General features: G+C 40.2%; 1 protein-coding gene across 2 annotated transcripts in view; it reads left to right on the top strand.

Annotated features, from left to right (window-relative positions):
• The first annotated feature begins 407 nt into the window (after positions 1-407).
• The window catches only part of ZSWIM6 (zinc finger SWIM-type containing 6), a 108,476-nt gene continuing 81,363 nt past the window's right edge, over positions 408-27,520 (top strand). For both annotated transcript variants that reach the window (XM_054285976.1, XM_054285968.1), the window contains exon 1: positions 408-927. In XM_054285976.1, coding sequence (XP_054141951.1) covers positions 408-927 — 520 coding nt within the window. The remainder of the gene's footprint in view (positions 928-27,520) is intronic.

Raw genomic sequence — 27,520 nt, 5'->3', positions numbered from 1 at the left:
CAGAGGTGACCGGGTTCAGGCAGCGGCCCCGCCCCCGCATTCCATTCCCTGTATGGCGGCAGAGCTGGGGGCGCCACCGGCCACGCCCTCCTTTCCCACCACGCGCGCGAGGGCGCGCCCGGGCTTGCGCGCGTGACATCAACGGGAGAAGAGGCTGGGAAGGCGGAGGTGGGAGAGCGCGCGCCACCCCTTCGCTCTTCCCTCTCCCCCGCCGTTCTATTTACGTTGTGACGCCGATTTGCATGAGACCCCGCCCCCCACAGCGGGCGAGACCAGGCGGCCCCGCCCTCTTCGCCACATAAGGGCAGAGGGGGCGTGTCCCCGGGGGCTCGCGGGCCCTCGCTGCCTTCCTGGAGCCGTTTATAGGGTACTGCCACTTCCGCTGTCGGCTTAGAAGCGGCGCGATCATGGCGGAGCGCGGTCAGCTCCCCCACCCCGCCAAGCGCCTCTGCTGCAGACCCGGCTATGGCTCGGGCTGCAGGCCGGGGCAGCGGGCGGGTGGCTCCGGGCCCGGCGGCGGCGCTCTCTGCGCCGGACCCTCCTCCGCAGCTGCCGCTGCCGCCGCCGCCCTGGGGCTGCTGCCGCTCGGAAAGACCCAGAGCCCCGAGTCCCTGCTGGACATTGCAGCTCGCAAGGTGGCGGAGAAGTGGCCCTTCCAGCGGGTGGAGGAGCGGTTCGAACGGATCCCGGAGCCGGTGCAGCGCAGGATCGTCTACTGGTCCTTCCCCCGCAGCGAGAGGGAGATTTGTATGTACTCCTCGTTCAACACCGGCGCCGAGGATACCGCCGCCGGTCCCGGAGGCGCCGCTGCGCCTGGCGGGGCCATGGACGCCGCCGCCGCCGCTGCCGCCGATGAGAACCGGCTGCCCTTCCGCAGGGGCATCGCTCTGCTCGACGGCGGCTGCGTCGATAACGTCCTGCAAGTCGGTGAGTCACCGGCCGGTTCCGCTCCCGGGCCAGGCCTCCGCCGCTTGGGGCTGCGGGTCTCCCCTGCGTGTCACCCGCTTGCCGTCCCTCTCTCTCTGCTCCAGCTCACCGCCTGCGGCCTGGCCCATGCGAGCCCTTCACTCCCCGGCTGTACCGTGGGCCGGGCAACTTCCTCCGCCGGTCTCCTCCCCCTCGTGCCCGGGACGCGCAGTGGCTCCCTGCCTCCGTGACACGGACACGGCTCCCGCCTGTCCCTTTAACTCGCAGCCCCACACCGCGCCGTGTCCGCTCCCGGTAATCCACCCTGTGTAATCCCGTTTGGCTCTGCCCTCCTTCCAGCGTCCACCCCCGGTAATCCGGGTCATCGCTTTTCCTCGAGCCACAATAGCGAGGAGATGCCGCCCCCCTCCATCCCGAGGGGGACCGCCGGTGGAAATGAATCAGCAGAAGGGCGGCCGGCGGGGGAAGGGGGGGCGGGATGCGCCGCCGTCCAGAATAAAGACATAAAAGCGGTGCGAGACCCCGGCAGCGGGAGTGCGGGGGGGATCCGCGAACAAAGGCATTTCTAGGGCAGCGGCGACGAGCCGGAGGGAGGGGGCGCGATTCGCCCCGCCGGGGGTGGTATGCCTGGGGGGTTGCTTTAGGATGAACGGCCTCGTGACAAGGGGGGGGAAAGTGAAGCTCTTCCTCCTACTGAAACAATGCCCCCCTCCTCTTCGTCACCCCCGGCCCAGCCGCCTGCCGCTGTTCTTCACCCGCTGCGGGCTCCCTTGGTTAACTCCTCCCTGCCAGTGTTTTAAGGGCTGCAGAGGTGGGTATTCCCCCACTTTTGTGGGGGCTGTCTGCCGGGGGCGGCTCCCCTTCCATTCCTTGAATGAAAGAGGAGCCGCCCCCGGCAGATAGTCCCCTCCGCCGGTGGGGATGCTCTTTGTGCGACCCGGCCACTTTGTTCTCATTTCCATGTTTATTTGCGTCTTTTTTTTTTTCTTTCTTTCTTTTTTTTTTTTTTCTTTTTGTTTCCCCCCTCTCAGGTTTCTGTCGTTTCCCCTTCTCCTCCCCTTAAAAGGGGAAGACAGACAAAAGAGGCTGCTGCTCGCCTTTTGTTGACGGCGGCGGCTCGGTGTGTGTGTTTGTGTGTGTGTGTGGGGCGCCGGGATTCCCTCCTTCGCACTTCCCCAAAACCTTGGTGCTGCCTGCTGCGGGTTTGACTTGGCGGGCACCTTGCAAATGTGCTATCAGGTTTTTTTTTTCCGAAGGGAAGATGTGACCCTGCTCTTAGGCTCATTGCCCCTCTCTTTTGCCTAGGGAGACTTTCTTTTGTTTTTTAATTTATTTTTTTTAAAATCAATTTGATTTTAAATTTAATCTTTTGACTTTCTCTTTCTAAGGGGTCTGAGGTGCATTTGTGGTTTCTCAGAACTGGCAGAACCAGAAGTAGGGCTTTTTTAGTTTGGTTGGCAGTGCTGAGATTTTTTTTCCCCTTTTGCTTGCACTTGATTCTGTTTGCAAGCGATTAGGAATGACAGGAGTGCACGTAGGGAGGGTTTCTTGGCTGATTGCATTTAAGCCAGGAATTCAATGTGAAAATAAAGCCAAGGGGCAATAAATAAAAAATGCAATCTTCTCTAGGAGGCAGACACCCAGCGAGGACTTTGCTTTGCTTGCTTTCAGCAGTGGAATAGGCCTCAGTGAGTAGTTGTGAAACAAAAAACTAACTTTTTGTGTGTCTTCAAAGGGGAAGGCATTGAGTAATGTTGGCAAGGGTCAGTATGTAGAAAGAACATATGCATGAATACGATTTAAGTGTTGACTACCTTTTCTGGAACCTTTAAATGCATTTCAAACAAATACTGTACCTGTTGCTGAAAATACATTTGCTTTGTTGTATTCCCCCACTCCCAACCTTATGTGAGACTCCTTTGAAATTCTTGCAAAAGTAGTAGTGGAAACTGGTGAAATGAAAGATGTCAGTTATTTTGACAGAGGCCTTTGGTGAGGGAGTTGTGGAGGACTTAGGTAGGTCCTGCTGTAGGAAAGTTCTTGTGTAGTTTGGGTAGGTAGCTGTGTCATTAAGACCGGGGTCTTGCTGACAAGATATTCCTAGTGAAGCAGAAAGGTGCAGCTGTTAAAAGCAATTCTGCTCTAGAGTGAGTTATGTTGGGCAGAGAATGGAATTGGTTCCATATAATACAGCTGAATATGTAGCATTGATGAAAACTTGGAATTAAGTTTATGTAAGTCTATGTTTAGTGACCATATAAATGTGAACTTACGTTCTTTGCAGTGTGAGTAATGGAAACTGTAAATGTTTATTGTTGAAGTATGGAAAAGTGCAGTTATTGGATAAAATACATTTTATTACAAATCAGTTCTAATAGCCTTACTTGTAACCTGAAGTATTACTGTAAACAGGGAATAGGGGACTTGATTTGAGAGACACATAAATTTTGGTTCAGTGGTAGTTAAATGGCACCATTTGCTTCTGAATTTTATGTTTTAAGTTTTTCAGTATAGCGATGAATAAGCATTCTTACTATTTTATCATGGTAAATAATCTTAAGCAGGAAGATTTCCCAAACCTTATATCAAAAGTTTGCTAAAAATCTTCATGTGATCCTCCTTCACGCCCACCAACTTAGTCTCTTGTGTGTTATCTTGTTGTAAAGAAAATCCTAAATAATATGAAGGTGATCTAGTGATACACAAATGTACACACATCTACAAATGTAGGTGATATTAGTGATACACACAAATAACCTTCTTGGTAATCAGGCAGTAAGGTTGTTTGCTAGTCTATTTTGTAGTTTATGGGTACTGTCCTAGCATAATAATTAGCATCACTTAATTTTGAAAGGCTTTTCTTCAAAGAGGATGGCTTCAGAATTCAATTTGCATCTAACTTACTGATGTATTTATATCTTTTTGATATGTTTCAACTGGACATGAAAGTTTTTCTTCCTTAGTATATTTCAAAAGAGCCAGAAAGTGCAAGTTCCTAAAGCAAGCCGTCCCAACTACATAAAGCAACTCTTTTACCCTGCCTATGTTTAACTCACTTAAAACCAAATATTTTTAGTAAAAATTAAAGTCTAAATAAGAAAGCACTTTGTGAGTAAATACAACAATCTGGAAGGAAAATTAGAAATTGACTGTTTCATTTGGCCAAATTTTGAAAATGCCAGGAGCAAGCAGACAGTTTTAGATGGTGAAGTGTATATTTGGTTTCTGAGGTTAGTCCTGAATTAGTACACAGTACTGTATTGTCGTCAGAGCTGTGGCTGTCAAGGTTAGAAGAGGTGTGATCCCTCAACAGCACAGCTGACCTGGCGAGAGCCCTTAATGCAGCTATTCTAGGAGAAGAAATAAACCCCTGTGCCTCAGCTGGTATGACTCTTGCTTGGGGAAAGACAGAGGTTGCCTTGGCTGTAGTGCTGTAAAACTCAGCTTCACTGCTGCAGCCACATTAGAAGTACTTGAAAATTTCTTGATTTGTCGTACAAGTACTCTTACAGTATCCCTGTCTGTTGGTAATTTGAGGTAGGTTTGTCTTTGTTGCATAGACCCTGCTTGCTCACACAGGCCTTTCTTAAAGGAGTTAGAGCCCTTTCCATGGCAGCGTAAGGCTTTGTGACTGTGGTAAATCATGCTTTTAGGTATGAATGGCAAGGGAGTGAGATGGAGGGAGGGGACTCCTAGGGAAGGCAAATACAAAGAATCCATTGACTGGCAGTTGCCACAGCTCTAGAATATGATGTTAATATTATAAGATAGAAGGCTGCCCTGTCTGTTGAAGGAGGTTCAGCTGAAGAGCATCATTAGCTTGGAGCTGCAGGATCATGTTTTGGAAGCTCCTCAGGGATGTAACCAAAATACTTCTTGGAGAAAAGCAAAGTAAAATTTCTCCTTTCTTAAATTGTGGTTGAAGGTCACTGAAGTTTTTTTAATTTGTTCTTAAGTTAAAGACTGAAGATTGGTTTGCTTTCAAAACCAGGAGAAGCCTTTTTTTTCACCAGGAGCAAGAGAAGGTTTTAGAAGACCAAATTGGTGGCTGCATGTAATTCTGGTGGAATCTGTATTGTAGTCAGCAGATTTCAGATCCTTTTGGTGGACAATGACTTGAGATAAATTTTGGTTCTTCCTAGCCATCTTTACTGAAAAAAAAAACCCAACCCCAAAACTTTCTGAAATGGCAGAGCAAGTAAAACAAAAGTAATGTGTCTTCTTTTGTCTTCTTTTGGGACTCAGCTGTTTGAGTGCAGTGGTATAACATGAAACACTGGTTTTTTTTCTTGTGATAGAAGCATACCAAATATTTTGTTTGCAAAGGTGACAGAAATGTTGTACTGTGCTGTGAGTTGAACTGCGACTTTTAGCAGATACGGTGATCCTCACTGGTGCGTGCAATATATATGTAGTTGTTGATGAAACCTGTAGGACAGATGTATTTAGTAAAAGGATTTACTTAATGAGAGTAATACTGAGTTATGTGACAAACCTGTGAATTGTCATTAGCAGCAGTGAAGGCACTGTGTTTAGTATCAACTTTTTGGCCTGTGATACCAAATTGTTCTGGAAAAAGTGAACTTTTTCCAAGGGGAAAAGGTTGTGTTAAATTCTGTCTATTTGAAGAGCAGGGTTTTGTGTGCTGACATGCTGAAGGAGCAATTGTGTTCAACTTAGGGGGTTTGGTTAGGAATGTATGAGTAAAACAAGTAATCCAGAATTTGTTAATACAATATTGTGGTATGGGCGTAAACAAATGATGTCTGACTTTTTGCTTTTTTTTGACTTAGTTCCAAGCCTAGAGTCTTGTGAAAATGCCTTCATCAATTCCAGTTTCAGTTTGCTCTAAGAAATAACTACTTATATTTCTAAGTTCCAGAACAGAAACTAGTAAGCTTAAGTTTTAAATGGTTCTTCCTGAAAGGGAGACGTCTAATGAATTCTTGTATCCTTGTAGGATTTGGAATGCCATGCATTAATTGGTGAATATGCAAGCTATTTTCTGTGTGTGTGCTCTAATACAGTATCCTTGACCTTGAATAATTTCTTTGAATACCCTGAAAAAAAAGATAGAGCTAAAGAAGCAAAAAAAAAAAAAAAGCTGTCTTTCAAGACCAGATGGCTAAAGGTGGAAAAGCTTTGTAAATCAGCTCCTGCATTTAATTCAGGCTTTCTAAAAAAATCTTTCCTTGATTTCAAGAGAGTGTAAGTATTTTAAGGTGATTTCAAGATACAAAAATAAATCTTGTATATATTATCTTCCTGTGTAATTGTGAATAGTAGGATACATGTAATTGGGCAATGTCAGTAGTACTATAGAATTCATTTATTTTTTAAGGAAAGTAATTGCTCATCACTTGCCATCACAAGTTTTAAATGGAGAAATCTTTTATACAGGAGTGTTGTATTTGGTTCATGTAACAAAATTTTTCATTGTGTGTTTTAAGTCAGTGTTCATGTTTCTTATGTTCTCTTTTCCCCTTAATTTCAAGGCTTTCCTCACTTCCAAAAAAACAATTTTCATTTTCAAAGCTGGCATTCCTTTTAGAAGGCGATTCCATCTTTGTGTATGATCCGATCCTTTGGTATGTAGCAATGTTTAAATTTGAGCCACTTGTCATGCCAGCAGTTGATGCCTGCATTTACTCTCTGGCCCTGTGTGCTAACTTTCAGAAGTGAACTATTAATTAAATGCAAAATCTGTGTGTGACAGAGGGCTATTTAAAAGTCAGCATCAGACAAACTGATTTCCTTAAAAATAATTTCCTGGTTGCTGAGTTTTGCTGCATCATTTCCTTTTATGAATGAACCTGTTAAAATCAAATCATTACTTAAGACTCTGGTCAAGTTCTAATTAAAAAAATTCAAGTGAAAAAAATGTAGTAAGCTGTCAGGTGCAGTTCTTACTGTTGAAGGATGAACTGTAGTAGATGGCATGCTCTTAGATATGTCTGCATGAGTTCAATTTAAGTGTCACCTGCTGTCTAAGTAATCTAGTGATGTCAAGATAATGTGTCAAGTTTTGTAGTAGCGTAAATATGCGTGCAAAGTTTAGGAAAGCTGCTGACATTCCTTAACTTGCTTTCTCTTTAGCTTATTTTCTTGAGGGGTGAGGGAGGAGAATTTACTGCATCTTTAAAAAACCCAAAAGCCAAGTCAAAGAAGGACCACACTATTTTAACTGACAAAAGGTATCCTAATTTATGAATATGCTGTCTGTGACGTGAACTAATTTGAAATCCTAAGAAGCTTTCATGTGCAGCAAGGATACAGATTTAATGTGAATTCTGGTTGCCTGGAATGCAGTCAGCCTGACAGCACGTGAACACTTGAGTACTGTCCAACAACTGCACTTGTTCTGAGAGATCTGTCTTCTTGAACTTCCAGTTTTTGCTGTTGGTTTACTGTGCAAGATGATGTATGTAAGAATTCTCAGCTGGGTATATGTGCAGCCCTTGACGTGGTTTCATAACCTTCTGTGACCTGTATCATTGGCAATGTTGTCTGGTGCTGTACACTGGTTTGCATTCTCCTTCCAGCCACGTGCCAGTTACCATGATTTATGTGATGGCCTTGCGGCACATTACCCTGCTGTCCTCTGAAGCAGCAACATGCATCCAGTCTTTGTTGCCTTGGCCGTGCTGTGGAGGGCCAGGAAGTCTGGAAAAGCTGAGATATAAATCACCATCTTAAAATAGATGTCTTCTGACTGAATTCTGCAAATGTGCAAACAGACTGGAGGAGCCTTCTAATAGTAACTACAGTGTAGAGAATTCCTTTATGGTTAAGTCAGAACTGATAAAAGGCCTGCTGTAAGAGCTGAGTGGGCATAAAAAAGACTTTTTCTGATGTGACACATTTCAGTATAGACTAAAAGAGTCTCCTAATGTGGAATTTATACCAACACCACCTCTGAAAAGTGAAAACCAAATATTCAAAGAGGGCAGACTTCAGCAGTGTTTAAAATATATTTTAAAGTTGTGATGCACATCATTACATGCTTTAAAAAAAGAGTGTAATTTTTTATTTGTGGCTTTCAAGGTTTTATTTATTTTTTACTATAAGTGTCCATTCCTCTTTGCAAGTGAGTGTATTTGACCCCTTTAGAAGTGCAAGGGCAATGGCTGAGAAAGTCTGATGCTAATTGGAAGGATGCAGTAAACCTGTCAATAAGTTTAAATCTGTACTAACTGATAAGATAAATAGGAAGCTTATGTACTGAATTAATGTTCTAAAAATTCAAGTGGTTTACCTTTTATTGTAGTTTATTTAACAATCCACCTCTTTACATAAGTCATCTTTCATAGGTAATTGGTGTCAGAGCTTTAATACATTTTGGCATCATTGGAACAGTAATGGGGGAAATGGCATAAGAGGTAAGATATTTCACAGACGTACAGGTTAATAGATGTTTTTGTGTCTATTTTACTTTATTTTTTCACAAAAGTTAATTGCATTCATAGTTGATTATTTTAAAGGCCTGAAAAATCAGCTGTTGCGTAGCTGTAGGACTTCTAAGAAATGAGACACTTTGTATGTGTGCCAAATTTAGCTGCTAACTGGTTACTGACAGCCGACAGTAATGCACTGACAGTGCAGGAACTATGCAGGAATTGTGCCGCTGACTACAATATTTAATTTACACTTACTAATGAAATGAAAAACATTATACCATCAAGGCACTTAAAATTGGATAAACCCTTACAGAATGTTACAAATGTACAGCCTGTAACAGAGTAGAGGATGAAGTTTAACCCAAAGCCAAGCTTTTAACACAAGCTTACAAACACTTAAACACTTAGACACAAGCTTACAAACACTTAAACACTTAGACTTCATCTAAGTGTTTAAGTGTTTGTAAGCTTGTGTTAAAAGCTTGGCTTTGGGTTAAAGGCTGCAGCAGTAGCTCTCAGATTTGTTTCTGTATGTTTAGAGTTTGACTCTTCCTTTTGTGCTAGTGGCCTGCCTTCTTTTCTGCATAGCAATGTTCAACTATGTGTGCAAGGCAGCGCAAACTTTTTAAACTCACACACTTCAGCTTCTAGCTTGCCCTTGTCAAAAGTGGCTCCTGAGCTTTATTATCAGTTCTTAATTTCTGCATTCAACTTTGATATTTTGACTAGGCTGAAGTGCATGGAGCACAGATTTCATATTCAGTGATTAATGATGGGATTGATATGTTTGTCAGTAGTATAAATATATACAGGTAGTGTGATCTTCAGAGTTTCATATGCTTGATGGTTGGTCCTTTCTTTGACTTATGTGCAACTGTGGCTGTGAAAGGATAGCAGATAAATTCTGTGTTAAGAATTCATTAACGCATACGCTTACAGATAATCTTGGGATCTTCTGGAAAATGTGAGGAAATCAGTTTAATGGAGAACTGTGTTGTAAGTTGTTGGTTGCTTCCAAAGCAGCTGCATCAGATTTTGCTTCAGCTATTGGTGGAATACAATGCAATGTTTTGGGAGGGTGGAAGGTAGTCTTATAAAACACTCATTTGCATATGTACAAAGCTGGATTTAGTGACCATGCTTACTGGATTAAACATGGCTTGATCTTCTTTAGGACAATTCTGCAGAGTCTACTGATTTTAAAAGTTCAAGAACAGAGAAAAGTCAGTAGTCTAAATGAATTGTTGAATATATTAGCTCAAGAAAAAGAAAAAAAAAACAGAACACATTTATTCTGAAATACTGTTATTACCAGTGACAACTGGCTGTGCTGCTGCTGTGGTACATGCAAAATGAGTCTCAGTTCTTCCATTGATTTAGATCGTAAACTGAGACCTCGCAAACTGTCTACAGTTAGTGTCTTGGGGATAAAATATCAAGTACATTATGTTCTGTTTCTGGGTTTAGTGTAGCTATATTATACAGAAGCCCAAAACTTCAATTTTACTTCCTCCACAACAGGGGGTTGAGGATGACATAAAATGCATGGCTGTTTTTTATCTTGTTGTTATTGCAAGCTGTGATATGTGAGTGCACCATCATGCAGCTTTCCTTGTCAAATACGAATATGCATGAATTAATAGAGGTGACTTCAGCTCAATGTGCTAATGCACGAATGGTAGGCAATGACTAGGACTGGGACATGATGCAACACGTGCTGTGAAAGTCTCATGGGATCAGGAAGCTGAGAAAAAAATTGTTAGTCCTGTGTATAAATTTTAGAAGCAGCATACCACTTAGTTTTACTGACAGTTTGGGTGATCAGTTTTTAAACTGTCATGTATCCTGGCAGTAGTTTACAGATTTGATTTCTAGGTAATTTTGTGCATAATAAATGTAAATGACTGTTTGGTAGCAGGGAGCAAAGATGTGTTTAGGAGTAAACAAGAGTTTGCTTTATTAAATAATACATGCTTCAGGAGGAGAAAGGTGATAAAATGCTGAGTAAAATGCTTCATAGATGAGAGGCCAAGAAGAGAAGTGGGGAAGTGGTACTTAATGAGATAATACGAGGTCAAAGACCTCACTAGATATCTGATGAGGTATATTTAGGGAGGATCTAGTCTAAATAACTCTTCCGTCTAGATGATCTACTTTTAATGGGTGTTAGCAAATGCATGGAATCTGATAGACTTTTTCCTACAAAATGAAACACAGCTTTCAAGATGGAAAATGGGTTAGCAGACAGTAACTTAGCTGTTTTGTAGCTTTTGAAATTGTAAAACAGTTTTAAGTTATGAAGTGGGCGTCCTCTCACTGTTTTCAACATTTTGTTCCAGTTTCAATTTTATAAACAAAATGTATTGGGTGCACAAAGGTAATGCTCTGATTTTTCAGGTAATGGTGACTTTGTGTTTGAAGGGTGTTTGTCAGATTTTACTTCAGCAGAAGCTTTTTCTGTTCAGTAATGATAGAAGCTTGGCCAGTGGTATAACAAACCCATTGACTCTGTCTTGTACAACTGTTTAAAAGAGATTTTTTCATAGCATTGATTATTTCATTCACTATAAGCTGTTTCCAAATTGTAGCTAAATTATCTGGAATAGACATTAAATGGCTTATTTTTAAAACACTGTATATTGCAAAAAGAGACTAGTTTTCTTATTTTGGTCCCCTGCCCCCTGCAATGAGTATTTATGGTACCCAGATTGTGAAAACCAGATTTTATTTTTTTTTACCCCAGAACCTATATATTGTCCTGACCTGGGAAAGGGAGTGCAGACAAGAATCTGTTGAAGAGTGATACACAGTTCATTGGACAGTTCTTCAGACAAAAGTAGGAAAGGGAAAGAGGAAGACAACTGTCAGAGTTGCTGCAGTGGTGATGAGAAAGACTAGAGAAGTTTTTCCTGCTGATAAGAGGCCATATGGAATGCAAACTTAAAATTGGTAGGGGTATAAGATAAGTGGTAAAGACTAAAAACATAGGACAGATCTGAGTATTGTAATCTCAGTACCAAAGGGATCCAAAGTCTTGTACTTAAAAGAAAGGACTTGTGTCTGCTCAGCAGGACAAAGAAGGGTGCTGCTGTTGTCAGAAAGCTGAATATTCCTAGTATGTAGAATATGCTTAAGGGAGCAAGATGTCAGTAAGATCAAAGCTGCTCCTTCCTGATACTCAAGGTGTGAAATGATAGCCAGTGAAATGTTAGAATGGATGAGTGGAAAGATGTGAATCATGGGTATGTGCTTCAGTGAATCCTGTCTGTTATGAGGTCCATCTTCCCCTCCCTCATTGAATAACAAAAGGAAGTTAAGAAGTAGAGATCAGATGTTGAGAAACATCTGAAAGGCGGAAGCAGAGGAAGATGACTGAGCAATGAGACACTAAGCTGTGAAAGGAAGTAAAAGGAGAAGCACAAAAATCTATAAAAGTTGAAATTTCTGGGAGGGCAATCAGCATTTTGTGGAAGTGCTGAAACGTTCAGGAACCCTGAATCCAGAAGACATTACCACTGGGGACTATGGTGAGAGCCATCCCAGTGTGATGCACTGCACTGGAACCAGCATGGCCCCAATGGCGGAACCACATTCCAGGCAAGGGCCTTGGTGTACTCAGTGACTTCTTGTGGGAGCCAAGAGGGTGATGTGGGACAATATGGTGTGATATAATGAAAGCACCTCAGGCAACAGTTAATGGATGAGTGAGGTGGGAGAATCAGCAGCATTAGAGTATAAGAAGTGTCTGTATATTAGCCTGGCATACATGTATCTTGATTGGTACGCATGAGGGGTTTTGTACACCTATGTATTGTTCCAGGAGCCCAGGAGGTATAGCATGTTGTGCAGCCTTGGTGAGACAGTAAGTGTCCTGAACCTGGGGATTGGGCTGTGTGGTGTTTGTAGATGACCAAGTTGAGAGCAGATCCATTTGTATTGTAGTTGATGCTGGTTTGAGTTTTCAGAAGCATAGTGGGGGTGCGATATTTGTACAGTAGGCTGGAGGTGGGACTGCTGCAGAAGGAGCCTGCAATTTAATCTTCCATCAGTAGTTGGGTACAAATAATGCGAGTCAGCAGCAGTATGTTCAATGCAGTCTTGTTTTCTGTAGAGCACGCTGCCCTCACACCATACTGTCTGCATTGACCAGCTCCTTTTGGACAGGTAAAAGCAACTTTGGTCAGCTGCTTTCTGTCAGGAGTGGCTATATTTGCAAGCAAGGCGCTCTTGCGATGTTTGTGGGCAATATGTACTGTAGGTGCCTAACGGTGGTGTCCAGTGTGGTGGTGACAACTTGCAGGCCCTGATGTGGTGCAGCAGCATAGGGCCTCCACTGACTTGAGCAATGTATGTCAGCTATTTGTAGGGTCTTGTACCAGCCTGCAAAACCTCTGTAGCTGTTGCATGCTGAACAAGGGCTATGGTAGATAGTTTCTGGTCTTCTTAAATATGGATTTCAAGTGCAACGGCAGGCCTGATGTCTATCTTTTTCTTAAAGCTGGTAACCTTAGGTTGCCTGACAAAGGTTATAAATGATGAAGGCCTTAGACTGACAGAAGTTGTAACTATATTTCCAGTTATTCCTTTTCTTAGGGAGGGAGCATATTCCTGGTTGACCAAGCCTGCTGCCCTAAAGAATGCTGCTGATACGGAAGCACAGTGTGGCTGTGAGCACGGGAATTCGCCAAGAGCCTGTTCCAGCAGGCTTGCAATCTCTTGTCACTCAATGAACTCCTCCAAGGACAGACTACAAAACAGGCCTATCAAAATAATTGTTTTCCATGGTGAAATACTTGTCATGAATATTGTAAATGAAAGAACTGACTCATTTGCTGAGCCATGACTCATTTACTTCTCTGTGCCTCATTGTGTAACTCTTAGAACAGAAAAGGCACATTACTGTGCTTATAAACCTGTATTTTGGAAAGCTTTTCTGTGATTGCTATTTGTGAACTTCACCCACTGTGATGACCACTGTGTTATTCACCCTGCAGTTATGTCATTGCTTTAGGCTGGTTTTAATGCAGGCTGCTGTTAAAGGAACACTGCAGTTCTCAAACTTTCAGCTTGTGCTAGGGCTTGTGGAGCTGTATGGTGAGCCAGACGACGGGCCTGCTTACGAATGCAGCTCTTGCTTGGTGAGTTTTACCTGATTTATAGGCCAACAAAATGCTACTCTTGATGCCAGGGAGAGAAGATTGCACAAGGGGGCACTGAGAAAGTCAGGGCTCCTTTCTGTGTCAGTCACACTTAGATTGGTCTGAAGTGGACATGAAGCTGTAATTGCTGCCTGGGGAGAAGGAGATAGGTGCTGTGTTTGGGAGTTCAGCTGTGGCAAAAGGCAGCCTGTTTGTTTCAGAGCTACCAAGACAGGCCTGTCCTGAGCTCAGGTGCTGTATTTGACATATATAAGTGAGCCATCTTCCATATCACTTCATCCACAGTGGTCTTTTTTTGTTTGGGGTTTTTTTTTCTTTTTGGTTGTTTTTTGTTTTTTTTTTTTTTTTTGTGGCATAAAACCTTGGCTAAGTGATGAGTATCCCTCCCACACTCCATCAGTGGTTTAAAAAAAAGCCAGACAAATGTTTTCTTTAGGAGTACAGGAAAGGGGAAGGAAATACCTAACAATTTAGTCCAATTGTGCAAATTCATATCTGTCTATATTTGCATAGCTGTTGCAAAAGGTACTTTTTGCTTTCAAAGTTCATACATTTCTTCTTCTTTTGTGGCAGTGTTGAACTTCAGTATACTTATAACGTAGACTTTTGAAGTAATTTTTCTCCTTGTTGTGCAGTTGTTTGGTGTCCAAATTGTGTGGTTTGTGTTTATTTTCATGATAGCTATTGACCTGTTTATTTTTATCGTAGCTGTTGCTAAAGTGTTCACAGCTTTTTGTGTGACTAGACCTGCTGAGCCAACATAACTAAGAATGAGAAGTTTCTTTGCTTCTTGAACTTTTGTCTGTTGCTACTTGAAGCTGCAGGTTGTGGAAGTGTAGCAGAGACTTTGGGTGTCCGGCATGGTGTTTTTTTTACTGGTAGTAATGCTTGAGAAAGAACTGATAGAGCCCAGTGTGGAGATTTCAAGCAGAGTTTATAGCGCTGGCTTGTAGGTGAGAGAAAGCCTTACTGCTTGTAAAATAAGTACTTTTGGTACAGGTTTACTGAGTGTCTGAAATAGCTTTGTGGTGTTCCAGTATCATTACTGCTTCCCCAAGTAGAACATTAATTGAGCATAATGGTGCTTTTGTATAACTTCCGTAGCGTGGAAATTAAATGACAGACAGCTGCTTCAATAAGTGAGGTGTGTTTACTGAAATGATCTGTTTTCAGGACTCCAAGTCAATGTGTGGTCTATTCCAGATGGAACTAACTAATGCAGAGCTTTGTTTGTCTGTAGCTGGTGGAGGGAAGAAGTGTATCAGAAGTGTGCATCAGCCTTGTTGCACACTTCCCAGTGCAGATGAGGCCATTTTTTAGGGCAGAAATAGATTTCTTTATCATGAAGAGATTTTTTGTGGAACCTGTCTGTCTGGGAGAGGATGCTTTGGCTTTTCAACTGCTTGCATGATGGGAGATTGAAGCTTATTACTGGCTTACATTTAACAGTAGCCTGCTTCAGTGAGGAAGGATTCATCTGGGTTGCTTACTTCCTAGAGGCTTCTGACTAGTTCTGACACTAGATAGTTGTGGCTGTGAGACTGTTAAAGGCACTCATGAGTGAGACACGGGGTCCTTAAGTTGTGCAAAGATTAAGCAGGGTTTTTTACCTCTCTGGGTTTTCTCCTGATGGAAGGGAGCTTGCATGACCTCCAACCCTAACTGAAGTGTTTAGATCCTTCCAAACCTCTGCAGGTGGTGTTTACTTGACATGTTTGTCTAGGCTTCTAACCTAAACATTTCTCATTTGAGGAAAGTGAAGTTACATAGTCTGGTATGTTTCCTGCTCTATAGCTCCACTGCTAATGGTATACCATTAGATGGTTATAAAATTAGATATCTACTTTCTGTCATATCTTATTTTAGGCTCATCAGAGATGTTTAATGTGGTACTTTAGAAGCAGACTGTGACTTCTGCAAGCCACGTTTGTTAAAGAAGTACCAGTTTGAACTCTTGTCTGCTTAGGAAAATGAAAAGCACTCAGGTGTATCAGTCTCTTAGTTTTTATACCAATTAGTGTGGTTTCATGGTCGTCTTGTTTTTGACCCCTCCACCTCTATTCCTACTTCTGCTTTGCTATTTTGAAAAAAAGTACAATCAGGGCAAATTGGCTCTTCAGAACAGGGCTTTGAGCTATACACAGTGGTATTGCTCACGTGAAACTAACAAATAGGAAAAAGAACAATCCCCATGGGTAGTGCAGGAGGTTCTTTAAACACACTCAAATACAACAAAAGTGTTCAAATTTGAACACTTGAATTGGCTAGTTTATATTCAGCACAATCCCAGGAAGGATGGGAGCAAGGTGAGGGAGGAGAAGAAGAGCAGATCTTGTAGACATCCTTCACTTACATGAAATTCTGAAGTTATTTCCTGCACATTCATTTCTATATTTGCACAAATCCAGGATTGTAATTAATGTATTTCTAGAAGAAGCATTTTTTAAATTTTACTCATAATTGAGTATGTTTTATCTTTAATCTGGGGAAATTTATTTTTGCATTTGTTTTCAAAATAGGGTTAAACCCCTGCAGTTTTTATGTGCTGCAGTTGCGTGAGTCTCTGTAATTTTGCTAAGTGTAAAAGTTAGTTGGATTGATGTTTCTTGATGGAACAGGTCCAAGTGGATGTTCTCATCACAGCCCTTGGGTTGAATGAAAAAGTCTGCCACTAAATTCCATGCACTTAGGTCTTTGCATACAGATTTGCTCACAAGTTTAGAATTTTGTGGAACTGGTTCAGGAATCTAGTCAAGATTCCTTGCCAAAGCCCTCCAGAATCATTATGTAAATACCCTCACACCAGCTGTAGGTGAGAATGCCGCCTCTGGGTGTATGGCCAGGAGCTGCTGCGTTTCAGCTGCTCACTGTAATTTTCTTTCTTCAGACCTTTTTCTTTCACCTTCCTGAAAGACACCCGACCAGTTTCCACCAAGGACTGAAGTCCTGTTGGGAGACTATCCACAGGCCAATTTCCATGGAACAATGAATGTGCCACCAGCTGTGCTTGTGCATAGTTTGTTCTGTTGCCGCAGTAGGTGTGAAGTTATGTAAGGTTGTTTGACCTAATAGAGAAGTTTAAGACAACTCTTGGATTTTAAATTTGAACATATGAGGAGGGGCTTCCACTGTTTTCAGATTACTACCATTTCTAAAATTGTTTGGATTTAGTTTTGTCCCCTTAGGTGCCGTTTGAATTCAGGGTAAAGTTTCTGCTGTGCAGGTGGTAGGTTTAGTTCATCTAGTAGTCTCCCTAAATGTATTCATCTTTAAAAACAAAATTTTGTGCAAATTAGGAACTGAGACTCATGAAGTTATTTTCAGCATGCAATTCCTGTGAAATGCATCCTAGAAAAATTTAGTGTGTATGTTGGTTTGGTAAGCTTCTGTCGAGATGAATCTGTCACAGAGTCAGGATGCAAGTACTGAATCTGTTCTAGCTCACAGTACTTAAACAGAAACAACAGGCACAAAATTAATTGGTCTGGGTCTCTGGGAGATGTTCTTTAGTATTATCTTTACAAGAACAGCACAGCGCCAGGTAATGAAAAAAACAGAAGATGTTTTGTGCATAGTCATTGAAACCTTTGCTGTTGGGAGGCTTCAGACATAAAGGTCATTCAAATAAAATGTATGAAACTTGCTTTTAGAGAGGTTTTCTGTTCTTGACTTAGATCATTGTGAACACTTAGTACATTGAGACATTAAAAGCAGAGTGTCAGTTTTAGAAATACTGGCATCCCTCAGTGAAGGAAAAATATATCTTGAATGATGAATTATGGTGAATATACAGGTTCACACTGTTTCTTACTGAGCTTCACGATAGTTTCAGTTCATTTCTGAACTGAAATCTTTCCCCCTTTCCTGTAGTAATGAGGAGATGGAAAGACAAAGATAAACCCAGAGCCAAAGCACAGTGTATTATGAAAAGACAGCTGCAATTTAAGCTTCCTATTTGTAAGTGACACTGGTCTCCAGAGATGTAGTGGTTGTGAATATTTTGAAATCCTTAAATTCTTAATTGCTAAAATCTTGAAATGTATTCCTGATTATTGCAAGCTTTATCTCTTTGCATTCTGGTGATTATGAATACAATTTGACACGTCTTTATTAAACCTGTTTTAATTTGATTCATACAGAGAGAGTGAACTGAATGCAAAGGAAGAACCTCTGCTGAAGGCTGGAGTAGCTCCATTCAGCCTGGTCACTTAGCAAAAAATGTATTTCCTCAGAAGAGTGGTTAAAGTATGTGTGCTCTGTCTTTGTCTTCAGTTGAAGTTATACCTGAAGTGATATATCACACTGGGAACTGTACTATAATTGAGAGGTTATTCAAGAGAGAGAAAAAACATAGCAAGTGAATGGAATCTGTGGCCTCTAAGTTTACTCAAAGTTGCTAAGTTCTTGAGCACATCTGAAAAGTGGAATAACTTACTTCTTCTGTTGACAGTGTTCAGAGTTGATAAACATCTACCCTGTTAGATTTACATCAGTTCACCCAGTCCACTTAAAGCAGCAAGACCTCTAGGAAAACCTTCATTAACCCTTTGTGCTGATGATGACTGTGCTGCTCTTCTCATTTTATATTAGCAGTTAGTAGGGAGACTTGCTATAATTAGGCATTCTGAAGCTAATTACATTTACTGTACTGTCTGCACAGGCTAATTTTGAAGGCTTATAAGATTAGTGTGAGAGGAGGGGGAAAAAGATCTTCCAGAATATTTATTGAAATGGTTATGTGTTTTCAAGAATTTTGTGCATTGTAAATATAGAAACTACTTGCAACTTTTGTTTTTTGCCTGTAGTAGTAAGTTTTTCATATATTCGCAGCTGTTTATTGTACGAACAGCTGGCAAAAATGCACACTCTCAGAGGTAAGGTGAGCTGGCTTCTGGGTAGAACAAAGACCTTTGTCATAGTTGGAAAGAGATTCCCCCCCACACCCCGAACACAAATGTAAAGGCAGCTGGCAGCATGAGTGCAGATTAGAAACATATCTGGAAATTGAATTCCCCCAGTTGTGGTGTTACTGAAGTGCAAAGATTTATTTTTGTTTTACTGTCTTTAAGGATTTTAATATTTAGCAAATAAAACTGTATGCTTTTGTATGCTGGTTTTTGGATTGTATAAAAACCTTTAATGTACTGAGAATAATTGCTAAAAAGGAGGAATGGACTTGCCTGCACTCGTGGTGTGATTTGTCTTGTGGTGAGGAATGGGGGAGTCATTTGGGTTGAACTAGATTAAATAAATAAACCCTGTAGGTCCTGGAGGCCTTGGGTTTCCCTGAATTCAGCATTATGTGGGAGTGTTATGGAAATTGTCATTCAGAATAAGCAAGCCCTGATGTTTGTAAACCGGTGTCTCATGTGCTTGCTTTTGTCATCTCCTTCCATAGACATGATACCACTTATTTTGCATATGTGTTATTACTTGGATAACCTTAAAGGAATGCTACTTGCTCCCTACTTAATTTTTCTGTGAGCCTAAACCATTACCACAGTCTTGATCTAGCTGTGTGACTACTTTAGCTCCAGTGTTTTGTTTATTCTGCCTTTTCACCCTCTAGCTTGGCAACAGTGTTTGAAGAGAACTTTGTGAGGGAGAAATGCTCCTTCTGCTTTGAAGGGTAAGCGCCACTGAATCAAATCTGGTACTCCATGCACAAAGAAAAGGAATTTGAATGCAACAGCATGATAACAAGAAGGGTGCCCAATTGCCCTATACAGGGCAAATTACGTATAGAAAGTGGTGTCTTCCACAAAAGGACTAAGGTACTGATGTGCGTTCAGCTGTTCATTTCCTGAGAGTAAATTGCTTTTACTTAACAAAATGAAAAAGTTTTTATTACAACCTTCAAACATTTTTGAAAAACAAAACAAAGCTTTTATCACACCTTTGTAACTGGCAAACAGTTGTTTTTGTACTTTGGTTTATAAACTATTATGAATCTACCTGTCTGAAAAATAATCAGAGCTAGTTTCTTCTTTAATTTGAAGAGCATTTCTAACATGTCGTGTTACCACTTTTAACATATGTGCTATTGAATGTTTTGGGAGTCTTCCTTGAGAAAAGAGGTTTAAAGTTAGCTGAGTTGTGATCTCAGACAAAATAACTGATACTTAATATTAAAACAAAAATTACTCAAATTCACTAATGAGAATAAGTTATTATACTATATTAATTAAACTACACTTTTAATCTTGTTCCATTCTGTCCCAGTCATGAAGTCTTAAAAATGTTATGGTTCTCAGTTCTGTCTTGCAAGTAGAAGACACTGAGCTTAATTACAGCAGACTTGAGTGTTTATGTTGCTTTTCTACAGAGGACAAGTGTGTTCACTGAAAATAGAAATCAATTTAAAACTGTTACAGCCACCATTTTATAAGCCTCTTACACTGTTTCTAAATCCCTTTGCTTTGCAATTATTCAACTACATTGTCTGTAAAGAGCAAAAGCTAGTAAGAATTTAGGATTCTTAAAGGGCATAGTAATGCATTTTTGAAAACTGTTTAGACCAGTTTACTGACATGTACAGGGTTATCAAAGCACAGCAGGCTCAACACAAAATTATACAGTGATTTGTACTATTCAAAATGTTCTGTTAGTGAGAAAGCCAAGCTGACTTTTGACGTAAGAAGATAATGGATGGCAATCACTGATCACCCCACTGGGTCCAAATGACCTACCTCTAATTGTAGACTTAACACTCTTTTGTTTTCTTTTTATTTAATCTTGCTTGTGGCAAAATACGTCAGCTACTTAAGGCACTTCTTGGATTGTGTAGGGTAGCATTTCTGGAACTCAAGGTTCTTTTTGGAATCTCTTTGGCTAGATATTGGTATCATAATGTTCCCTTTTCTGCTTTTCTGGGCCTTTCTTCTGATCATTGGTTTGTACTGTGCTCCTCCGCTGCAAATAAATAGTGGGATGAAGTCTCTTGTCTGTGACTGTCACTGTTACAGTTTTTCATATCTCATGTAATTTGAAAGCTTCATTTGGTTCCTTAGTTTGATGCTTAGATTAGTTCTTTTTCTTATTGCATTTATTATGGATTGGTTTTGAAACTTTGTATAAATGGGGGAATCCACTAGTCTTGAAATGTGGTTCATTCAGTGAAGATCTTTATGCAGTAAGGCTTACTAAAAGCTATAGTTTGCTTTTGCAGTTTGAGTGTCTCTGTAGAAAGCCTGGGGCTTGGTTGACCTATGCTGTGTCTGTGTAGTATGTCACTGGACATTGCTGCTACTGACATAGCTTTGGCTGCATCTACAGTTGAAGAACATGAAACCTTACAGTGTTGACAAGTCTTAAATTGAATTTGCAGGAATTCCATGTGCTGTAAGGCATATGCTATTAATATGGAACACCCTGAAAGATGATTAGATGCTTGCAAAACTTAAATATAATTTTCAAAATGAGTGAAGTCAAATTTGTAGAGTATTTTGTACCTAAGTTTGTACAGAAGGGTATAGCACAGCAGTTATGCAGCTGATAGCTTTGGACATGCTTGTATTCATTGGCACTAAGATGGTTTTTAAAAAACACAACAAAAACAGGTCCTCACTGATTTCTTTCAAGAAATTACTGCTCCATGAAGAATAAGATTCTGAAACAAAAGCACTACCCCTTTTCTTTTGAGCTTTTCAATCTTTTGTCATTAACCACTTGTCACTGTGTTTGCTGGCTGTTGAATTTAAGCTTTAGAATTTTTGGGCAATTATCAATAGAGCTTAATCCTGTTGTCTCCTTGGACTGTGTTGAGGGGTGGATGTTTTTGTGTGGATTGTGGTTTTTTTTTGTTTTTTTGTTGGTTTTTTTTTTTTTTTGTGGGATTTTTTTTTGTTTTCTTTTTTTTTTATTTTTCAGGTGTTTTATTTTTGTTTTTTGGTGTTTGTGTGGTTTTGGTTTTTGTCTTTTTTCTTTCTTTTTAAATGACTAAGTGGAAACTGAAACTCTTTTGTCTGTTTTTAAATTTTTTTTTAGCAGAGTTAATCCAGGAAGAAAGATAGTTCTGTTTCTGGGATTTTGAACTCTCAGTCAAGGCTGAAGAGTATTACTAGCCTGCTTATGAAACTGTTTGGGCAATAAATGCAAGGTCTTAAGAAGTCAGTAATTTTATCTGACTCCTTCCCAAGATTTTTGTTTAGTTTAGAGACATGGCATGGCAGACTGGTAAGGAAGCCACTATGACAGTAAAAAGTGTCTCCTTTTGCTCAGGAGGAACTTTCTGTGTTTTACTTTATCTTGTCACTGGGAGTCATGGACAAGAGTGTGGCTCAGTTTGCTTTATGCACTCCCTTTAGGTATTTGTACAAATTGATGAGACCTCCCTGAGCCTTCTCTTCTGCAGGCTGACCAGACTGAGCAGTCACAGCCTTTTTTTTTCCTGTGTGAGGTGCTTCAGCTCCCACATCACCTTTGTGGCCCCGTGCTGGACTCACTTGAGTAGGTCTATGTCTGTCTTGTAATGTGGAGCCCAACCCTGGACACAGCACTTCAGGAGCAGCCTCTGTGGTGCTGAGCAGAGGGGAGGGATCACATTCCTTGATCAGCTGGCAGCACTCCTTCTCTTGCAGCCCAGGATGCCACTAACTGCCTTGGCTTCAAATAACAATCAAAAGAGAGCATTTTAACTAGTTCTGGCCTCAGACTACCCTTAAACCCAAACAAAAGTGGAACAAAAACACTTAAGCAATCACAACTCTGCATTTACCCTACCAGTATATAACTGGGACAATTCCCTTCTTGAAAAGGAGTTACTTTTCAAGCTTGAATTTTTAACACCAGCATTCTCTTAGTGGATGGAGATCAGAATTGGTGCTGCTTTATTTGTGATGAGCTACAGAATAATTAATGAATTGCATAGTCTGTTAGCATAATATTTTCTTGCTGTTTCTGTTATCTGCTTACTAAAACTTGGTTGCTTTAGTTCACACAGATAAGACTCTTGAGGTATGAGGGTACTCATGTAAGTTTTATTTGGATTGCCTCTTTTCCCCAGTTCTCTGGTTCCCTCAGATTATCTTGAATAGAACAAAGTGTGGGTAAAGAGGAATTGAGGCTATCTCTTGGAGAATTTTTGACTATTTTGTGTCTTCTCTATGGCAATAAAAAAACCTGCTTTGCTTCTTATTATGTATTTTTAATAGAACAAGAAGAGAGCCCTATAGTGGTTTACCTTCTGGCTTCATTATTGGCCTCAGCTGAAATGGAAACAGTGGTGTAGGTGGAGAAAGCTATCTGTCAGAATCTGTTCCTTGCCCTTTCTTTCCTCCCTCTTTCACCAGCAAATGTCAAGATAGATCTGACTGTTCCAGAATGTACATAAACGTTACGAAGAATCTCCTACAATTGCATATTACCTAAACTCAAAAATTATAGCTGCAAAATACATGAGGGGCTGCTTTCTGGCCAAATGCTGAAAAATGTTTCAGTGGAGCTGAGAATGCTGTGTAAGTAAAGTAGTTTTCAAGTCAATGATTATTTGCCCTTAATAAGTATCATTTTTACAGGCGCAGTTTGTCACAGTTAGGGAAAGTAACAAGCTGCAAAATTACATTTGAAAAGTGAAATTATTTAAAGTTTCCTTTCTTAACAGCAAATCTTTTCTTGAAAGTGGCCCAGAGGCTGTCAGTTTTCAGTCTATGTGACTTCCATGTACAGCAAGACTTGCAGCATAAACAGTGCAGGTGAAGGATAACTAAATACCAACTGTGTACTGATTGATTTTTTTTTTCCCCCTTTTATAATGAAAAGTTGGGTTTTCTGTTTGCAGTTCAACCCAGAAACTTGTTTTGAAATGGAGCAGCAGGCAGCCGATCTGTGCTCCCTTCTACTCTTCCTTCTTGGTGTTTGAGAAGTCACTTACATTTGCAGAAGAAAAATACTGCTATAGAGTTTAGAAAAAAAATTAAAATGTGTTTGTTTCTGTAAAGCTCAGGTTTACAGTGTGCTATTGTTTCTGTTATTCTTATCATAAACAGATTTGTTCTTTCTGGTTTTTGATTACGCTTAAGAAATTCAGGCTTGCGTTTCAGAAGTGTCTAGTCAGAAGTCCAGAAAGTAGGGATGAAACAGATACAGACACCACCTTGTAGTCAAAGTTTTAGTCCATGCTCTCAGAAGAAAATTTGAAGTGCTGTAATGATAGAGCATCACAGATGTTTGCAGGTAATTCCTCCTACATAAAGCAAAAACCTTCTTTTGGAAGTAAGTAAGTTGTGGATTCATAACTTCAGATTATGTGGTTGCTCCTGTCTCAGAATTCTCATTTATGCAAATCCTCATGTTTTAAAGTGGTCTTCCTTTAGCGGAACTTAGGCCTTATTTTCTACTCCCTGCCCCAACAATGAATATTTTCCAATGTCTTTGACTGTTAGTGGAAAGCCTCAGGCATGTTATGCCATTACCTCTGGATGTGTAAGGATGAAATCCTAGACACAATCTAATTGTCAAATATTTCCTGCTTTTTGGGTGTATTCATTTAGGTGGACCTGAATGGACTTGGAATCTGTAAAGCTGTGGTCTTCCTACATACTCTAGAAGACATATTGAGAAGTGGAGATAAACTTGAAGGAAAATGCTAGGGATAGCAGTGCTTTGAGAGTGCTTTCTAAGTGCTTTGTTTAGAATACACTGCAGAAATATTAATAGAAATAGATGCTGTATTGATCTTGAATGTAATACAAAGAATGCATGATATTTAAAGATAAGTTCATATATTCTGTAGTGAATCATTGAAGATGTGAGACTAGGTAAAAATGTAAAATGCATAATATGATGCCAAGCACAGGAAAGTATCTCGAGTACAGCGGAGGACTCGTAAATATTACATTAGTGACAAGTGAGCTTGGTTCCTTCATGTTCCCTTCATGTTGTGAACAGGTTTTAACAAAGTATTTGCACTAATCCCATCAATACAAAATTTTGCCTTGCCTCTTCCTTAAAATTATTTTAATCCAATCATCAAAATAGTTAAGAAAATATCCGAGTACAAGGCAGGTAGAGCAAATTAGATTCTTTGAAGTAAGAATTGATTAGGGAGAGTTTGGAGTTCTACAAGTCTACACTGAAATTGAATAGTACTGGAATTTATGGATTGGAGAGCATGTTAATGGAATAGAAATTAATATCCAACAAAATAAGGCAAATGTATATTCTCAGTCCAAAAGGCAAAATTATTTAGGTCTAAGAAACCTGGTTTGACAGGGCTATTTGTGCAAGTATGTCTGTAGAGTTTTTGTTTTGTTTTTGTTCTTTTTTTTCCTCCCCCCACTCATGAGGAAATTATCAACTAACAAAATTATTCTTGGCTGCTTCTGTTCTAGTCCTGTGCCTCTACAGGACACTACCTTTGTCACTAGAGAATAGTATAATTGAGGCAATATTGGGGTGTTTCTGGTCGTCTTTAGAAGTTGGGTACATTTTATATGGTTTTGTGTGTAAAGATCTGTTTTGTCAAGGTGACAGAAGGATTATCATGCTTCAGATCATCATTTTCTCTAAGTAGAAGTGACAGGATGGGATAACTTCTTGCTTCTTCCAAAAATTTTTGGAAGAAAACATATAGCTTGATGAGGTTCAGGCTTTGTTGAGCAGTTTTGTTTCTGTTCAGCCAGGGCTGAGTCCCTATCTTTACTTCAGTGTCTTTAGGTTAATAACTTGTTATTTTGTCCATAGATTAGACCAAGTCTCATGAAGCAGCTAGGATGAAAACATATTTCTTTCCCAGTTCCCTCATTCTGCACCAGGCAGTGAAACAGCAGGAGAAAGTGGTTTGTGTATATCAGTAGATTCTACCCAGACAATTTCTTTTGAATGTGAAGTCACACTCTTGTTCTAGACAACATCCTCTTGGAGAGAGAAGATAAAATAACTTAGAGAAGTATTTTCCACCTTAGAAGTAGATATTACTGCTGCCAAGTCTGTCATTGTCACCGCAACCAAATTTGTCACGGTAGATATTTGGGGTTCACCTGTAAGCCATTAATTTCTTCACCTTCTACCATACTTAGCTTGTCTCTTCGATCAAAAGGCTTGGAGCATGAGACATAGAGGGGATTATCAGTAGGACTTTTGGCATAGCTTTGGGTAAGATGTTATAATTTATGTCCTTACATACTGACTTAAGTATTATACTAAATAAAATTTGAGGTCACTTCCACCTCATACTAAGACTTGAAAGACTGCTCTTTGAAAAATACTTCTAAAAAGTTGCATTCTCTGAAGTAAGAGCTGTGAAGCTTTGAAGTAGAGAATTTTGATTATGATGTTATCCGTGAGAAATATGGTAGTTTAGGAACAGCAAGAAGCAAATTCTGTGTAAATGTTGTTCGTATTTCATTATTGCTGAATCCTTTGTATTAAAATGTAGGATACTTTTCTCCAAGGAAGTTTCCCTAAAGGTCTTTGGAGAAGTTGACTTATACAAGGGTGGACTGGTTTCTAGGTCTCAATCTTGCATGCCCAGTTTCTGACATTTTGTCTGTTCAGAAGGTTCAATAGGCTTCCCAAGAGTTGCTATTTTGGGGTGACTAAGAGGATGGGTGGCTGCTGGTGTGCTTTGAACTTCTTTTTCTCAGTGGGACTTCCCCTCAACAAAGGCAGTCTGGATCAAGCTCCCTGAGACCTCCATACTGTTGTCATTTGATGGTCCTTTCTGTTTTTAACATCCTATTCTGAACTTGGGACAAAATCCTTTACTGTGCCATGATACTAATGACCCTTCTTCCCCACACCCTGCCCCAGCATTCTGTAAATGGAAGAGGATTTCAGTGCTTGGTTATTAACTGAACATTACCACTATAGGTGCTGGTATTGCTGTGATGACATTCTGCAAGTTTTGGACTTTTCTAGTGTCTCTCTTTTTTTTTTTTTTTCCTGTAATAGTAGCTTTTCTTGCATTGTAAATTTGTTGTTCATATTTTTAACATTTGTTGGGTGGACTTTGAATCACTAATGCCGCCTAATTTTGCCATATGAAAGTTACCCTTCAGTGTTTCAATGCACTTGAAACACTAGTTGTTTAATTTTATTTTATGTTTTGTCACAGCAATACCATTGTTTCTAAAACTGGCTTTTCTATGTTGGTGCAAGGCAGGAATGTTTCAAATTTTTTGTGAACCATAAAAATGTCATTAAGAAGGGGCAATTGCTCAGAACAGTCTGTTTTAAACAGGTAGTTGTCTAGCAGCTTATGAACTGTGTTTATTTTAAGTATCTGAAATTCGGTTTTTGTGTAATGATTTCTGTGGTTCAGTACACAATTTTAGGACTCTACTGCTGGAGCATAATATACTGTCATTGTATTTTTGCTTTTTTTTTAACCCTGTGATGATGATGCTCCGTCAGTTGCAAGCGTTATAGTCCTGAGTAGCTGATGATGCTTCCTTACAGAATATTGCTCTTTATCATTATAGGCAGAAAATGCAAGAAAGTTTGTAGTTTGAACTAGGACAGCTTTTTGTAAGGGATAGAAGATAGCCCAGTAAACTCCAGCAGGTTGCGTATGTGGAGTTTCTATCTCTTGTGGATGCTTGACATTTCGAGAAGACAGGTTTAACTCTTGTTAGATATTTAGAAAACTGTTCTGAAAGAGAGTAACTAGCAATATATACCCTAAACCATGTCATAATGAAATGCAGAGGTTGAAACTTGGTGTTTTTCACTTGAAATTGCAAGGAGTTGAGTTGTGTATTCAGAATCTCTGTAGTCAGTGGAAGTGTTCCTATCAGTACCTGGTAGTGTCTTATTAGATGAAGGTAGTCATGAGAGTAAAAATTGTTCAGGGACAGTTGTTTTCTTGTCAAGTGAGTTATTTAACTAACATGTAAGTTCTGGGCTTTTTACTTTGAAATGCAGTAGGGAGAGAATGAATGTTAGTGAGGTGTGTGTTTTCACCTACTGTCTTTGTATGGAAGCTGTGGCATTTTTAGTTTAGCCAGTTTTACTTTGAAGTCTACATTTTAAACTAGTGAAAACCTTTTAAAATGGCCAAAATATAAGTGTTTGCAAGTACACTTTACCATGGGCTGT

Source organism: Melozone crissalis, unplaced genomic scaffold (assembly GCF_028551555.1).
Source record: "Melozone crissalis strain CALT ecotype California unplaced genomic scaffold, PUWL_Pcris_2 ptg000005l_1, whole genome shotgun sequence".
In the NCBI taxonomy this organism is placed as follows: Eukaryota; Metazoa; Chordata; class Aves; order Passeriformes; family Passerellidae; genus Melozone; species Melozone crissalis.
This window is presented reverse-complemented; position numbering and strand designations above follow the sequence as displayed.